The 5,046-nt window shown below is 46.2% G+C and overlaps 1 protein-coding gene across 1 annotated transcript; it reads right to left on the bottom strand.

Annotated features, from left to right (window-relative positions):
• Positions 1 to 1,876: 1,876 nt before the first annotated feature.
• Positions 1,877 to 3,582, bottom strand: LOC104466051 (ornithine decarboxylase antizyme 1-like; the record flags this gene model as incomplete). The annotated part of the gene is given in 5 exon segments (XM_010079360.1): positions 1,877 to 2,393; positions 2,519 to 2,604; positions 3,134 to 3,306; positions 3,437 to 3,523; positions 3,525 to 3,582. Coding segments are annotated over 5 exon segments (535 nt in total), but the record flags the coding sequence as incomplete, so codon positions are not given.
• Between the last annotated feature and the right edge of the window lie 1,464 nt (positions 3,583 to 5,046).

Below are 5,046 nucleotides of genomic sequence, written 5' to 3'. Positions count from 1 at the left end.
GGGGATGCGGGGGGGCTAAACACCCGCTGAGACCACCACAGCCCCTCGGTGCGAGGCTCCGTGCACAGCAGGCGTCCGTCCCCTCCCAGAGCAGCACCCAAACCCAGCAGCAGGGACAAGCAAAGGGGGACTGAACACACTCCGTGGCCACATAAACCCTGACACGGTCACCACCCAAGCACGGCCAGTCCCCAGAAAAGTTGTTCAGATTTCAGTATGGGCTTTTTGGGAGGGATTGTCCTGGGTGAGCCCCAGCCCTACAAGTCCCCAGCACATCTCCTGTAGTATCCTGCGCGGCTACCAGATGGCAGTAAAGCCCGTGGCACAGCAGCAGCTCGCCCAAAGCCACCTCGGGCATCTGATCCTGGAAAAACAAAAGACAAAACCTACTTCTGCCAGCACCTGCAGGCCCACCGCAGCGCCAGGTCACCACCTCCTGCACCTCTGCCTCTGGTTTCCACTTTAGCTGGCCCCTTCCCCTTCTCCAGGAGCAGTTGGAGCACCCAAGGGCAGCAGAAATGTCTACAGGGGACCCGAGCGCTCAAGGCAGGACCACGTCCATCTCCACGCTCACACGGTCCTGCGGAAAGAAGACCACACGGCACAGGCACAGCGTCACAGAGGAAAACAAGAACTTTATGAGCTTCAGAGCTTTGCCAGTCTGTTGAGTAAAGGAGGAACATCCCCTCCCTGGTCGTACCCACCTCCTCTTCGCTGGCCATGGGCACACTAAGAACAGCAAGCTCACAGCTTTCCAAAAAAAAAAAAAAAAAAAAAAAAAAAACCCCCAGGAAGAGTATGATTGTACAGCCACAAAAAAAAAAGGAAATTGGCTGTGGCTAATTTAACACCAGGCTCTCTGGGCCCACAGAGCCATCCCCCTGGGTTACCCTGTGCTGCAGATCCCACTGCAGGATCTGCTCCCCGCTTTATCTCCCAGAAGGGAGTTTCAGGGATTACATTTTGTATGCCATGTGATTCCAGTCCTGCTTAGCCCAGAATATCCGCCTAAGGATGACCTGGGGGGATGCAGACCCTCAGACCCCCCCCTTACACATTTCACAGTGTACAGAGTTCCTAAAGCCCAGCTCAGCGGTACGGGAGGCCCTGGCAGAGCACACGCGCCTGGAGATCACGTGCTTCTATTTATGCTGACTCACAGCGTAAAATAACTCATCCCAGGGACTCATGCTATGAGGTTTTATAGAGGAAAGATTAATCAGCTCAAATGGTGCCAAACAAGCCTCCAAAGCTGCAAGTATTAAAAAAATTTTGAAATACAAAGCTTTAAAACACAGCCCTTGGGAGACTTATCTGTAGCCAGCACAAGTTTTGTGAATTCCAAGCAGCCATCTTCCCCTCTCTTCAGCACCCTAACCACTAACAGATGTCTGTGGACCCAACCGGCACCCCTTGACAACGGCCCCTTCTCCTCACACTTCAGCCCCAATCTCCCCAGGAGAGTTCTGGAGGCTGCCCAGCCTCGGTGACAGCATTTAGCACTGGAAGTGCCACAAGCCTTCCTAGGTCACAGCCAACACTCATCAAGCCATGCTGCACGCTAACACAGGCTGGTGTAAGACTCCACCAGTACTGGTAACATTGAAGCTTCAAAAAGTTGCATATTTGATACTCAAAGCCGCTGGAACAGCCATGAGCTGTGCTTCTCAGCATTTCACTTGAGATTTTCCACCACAAGCCCTTCAGTATTCTGCGAAACACTGCTACAAGCAGGGATGCAGGGATCCCAATTTCCAGTGGAAACCGACAACCTGCTAATTATTTCACTAGAAGTAGGCTTTTACAGGATTGCTAGATTATTCCAAATCCTGACAGATCATAGCCAGGAGTTCCAGTCAAGCAAAGAATGACCAAGGCCTTTCCATACCTGCAGCTTTAATGGTTGGGGCAGTTCCAGAGCCATCTCTTCACAGTGCAAGTCTTAAACAGCTTAAACCAGCAATAAAAAGTAAAATATAAATTTTTATTTAGAATTAAAGCAAATACTTCAGTATCACAAACACAATATTAAACTTCAAGAAATATACTGCTAATTTGGAGGGAGCATTTATTTGCACAACCACAACATGCGCACAAATCCAGAAAAAGATGTGGAGTCTGAAATTTTCAACATCTCACCACCAGAGCAGTTGGTCACAACATTTCATACAGAGTTATATATACTGTAATAGATGTTGACAAAATTTCTACAGAATCATCTTTATAGACAACAAGAAAGCTCTAAGAGGCAAACATTGCAATCTATTCTTCTTCTGATGAGTCTCTCTCAAATGTGTAGGCCATGAAGCAAGCATCTGGTCTCTTGGGGACAAGGGGATGCCCTGGTCTCACAATCTCAAAGCCCAAAAAGCTGAAAGTACGGAGCAATGCAGCTAGAAAAAAAAAAGCAGAAAACAAGTTTCATCCATTTGATACTGTACAACAGTTAGAGCATCCACCAAACCCAACGTCCAACACTCATTCACATCTCTAGGGACAGCGCTGAGTTAACACCCACCTCTATCATCTCTGTTCTTGTGGAAACAAATGAACACATGATCAACTCGAAGCTGTTCTTCAGCAAATTCTAGAAGAACTGCAAAACTGCAAGACAAATACAAGGTGTTCAGTGCACAGGAGTGAGCATTTCCTTCAAAGACAGTCAGCAAGGCCCAGGGAGCCAATCCCCACCCTAACTCGTAGGCACAAGAGGCTAAGTGCTGGAGGCTCACACCAAGATCCCCAAGCCCCAGGTTTAACTAGAGGCAGAAATCTAGGTCTCCAGTAAGGCAGCAAACATGTTTTTTTTGTTGCAGCTGAGGGGAGAACTGCAGTGACAGACTGAGAACCAGGCTGGTGTTTTCAGTGGGTAACAGCAGCCACCCAGGACCTGGGAACACTGCTTAAAATCACAGACCTTTTGGGTGGCTCCACCTGACAGAACAGGCAGAAGCAGCTCTCAAACCACCATCACCGAGTTGCAGTCTCAAGAGAGCATCAAGCACCAGAACTAGACTTCAGCTTTCGAAACAATGGAAGCAAACAGTAACAACAGTTCAGTGTTATTCCACCCTACTGCCAGGCCTTGAAGACAGAGGCAGGTTAAACCACAGCTGGATTTTACGCTACCTACCTGTCTTTGCTCCCTTCAGGCAGAGCACCACTGGGAATTTCTATATAGAGGCTGTTGTTGTTCAGCACTGCTCTCCAACTAATGTGTTTGGCATCTGTAAGCCTTGACTGGACATTCAGAATTCTTGTCCTGTTATTAGATGTTAGTTCTTCTGTTACATTCAGCCGATTATCCTGTAGCAGTAATATGTGCAAAGTTATTTCCAGTTCATTTCGGAGAAAGGTTAACTCCCATTAATAGGCTTGAGGCAAGAAACGCATTCAAACTCACCACAGCAAGCTGTTTATTATTATTCATACTCACCGAATAAAATAAATTAGCTGAAAGATTGTGATCCCTCTGACTATTCCCTCGCCCACCTGGGATCTTCAGGGGTGGGTGAGGGACATCAGGAGCACCACCGAGGCCCCGGACCCAGGTTACTACAGCAATTGAAGGGAACCCTGGAACTGGAAAGGGATCACAGTTAGAGAGGCAAACAAGCAGTGTTAGACAAAGCCCTGTGAATTCTGGGTTCTAAACAGGGATCAGATGGCAAGATTTAAAAAAAAAAAAAGCCACACAAACCTAGGCCAAGGGAACTCCTCCCACTGCAACCTAGGGATGTGGCAAGACAAAGGAAGCTCTGGACCGGGGACAGGGACAAGAACACTGCCTCGTGCCCAGACCCACAAGGGTCAGAAAGCTACTGCTGCAGTACTGAGGGAAAGACTAACTTGGAGATTAAAATACTCCCAGCTTCAAGCGAGCACGGTGTATTTCTATATCAAGGCAGCAGTACACTTGACCTGATCAAGAAAAAAAACAACATTCTGCTATCACATACGCAAGATCCCATTTTCTCCCGAACCTTGTTGTCAGAAGTTATCCTGAGTACGCTGGCCCAGCAAGCCAGAGATCATTTCTCCCTGTGATATACAGCCCTCATTACCTTAGACCTTTTCATCAGCACTCTTGGCTGGAGGTCAGAAAATTACGTGAAATAATCTCACAAATGTCACTAACTCAAACGTTTTCACTTTGACACCACACCTGCATATTTCAAAACCTCCTGAATTCTTCCGAGCAATTTTACACTGATCAGCTAAGCTCAGTTCTTAATGTTAAAAATCTTATCCTAAGATATGAAACGTATTTCTTCAAGTTTCACCTCCTCTGTGTAAGCCTGCTTAAGCGAATAAACCTCCTACTGTACTAAGAGCAAATGCTGTGCTGCCTGGCCCCTCCCTCTGCACCATCCTTCACCCTGCAGCCTCACTCTCCAGTTGCGTCATCTCAGCAGATGCAGCAATCGAGGCCCTTAGGGAAATTTTCACAATCGTCCTGTCTGTGAGTGCCAGCAGCCATTTGCAAATCAGAATAAACATGTACAAAATAATCCACCATTTTGCACAGTTCATGCGAGTTTAAATTTTTTTTTTTAATGAGCTAGCAACTTGTGATGAATAATCCGTATTAGAAAGGGACTGAACGGCCATATAGGTCAAATATTATACACTGGAATGCATTAGTAAGCACAACTGCCAAGTTTTATTTAAAAAAAAATTGAAATTTGTGCACTCTCAATTACATGAGTGTTCAATCCATTATTTCAGGCTCTTTCAAAGAGAGATATTTTTCTTTACCACTAGCATTAGATACTTATTTTATCTCAGAACAACTGTAGAGCTACTCATTACTAGCTACCTTTACAAATAAACCTTTAACCACCCTGTTTAATGGTAACCCTTCAGAGAATTTCACCTCATGCCCAATGAAAAACAGTGCGTAACGGCTGCCTACACTTTGCAATTGAGAATATATTTCAGAGTGGTTTGTGTGCACTTACTTCTCTTGGAAAAAATCAACCTTTAAGAGCAGCCAAGTATAAAAACGGCTTTCTAAAAAAATGTCGTAGGTCTAATCACGGCTTC

The sequence above is a fragment of the Pterocles gutturalis genome, unplaced genomic scaffold, assembly GCF_000699245.1.
Source record: "Pterocles gutturalis isolate BGI_N339 unplaced genomic scaffold, ASM69924v1 scaffold219, whole genome shotgun sequence".
Taxonomy (NCBI): domain Eukaryota; kingdom Metazoa; phylum Chordata; class Aves; order Pterocliformes; family Pteroclidae; genus Pterocles; species Pterocles gutturalis.
The sequence above is the reverse complement of the archived record's forward strand: the minus strand, read 5'-3'. Positions and strand labels throughout refer to the sequence as shown.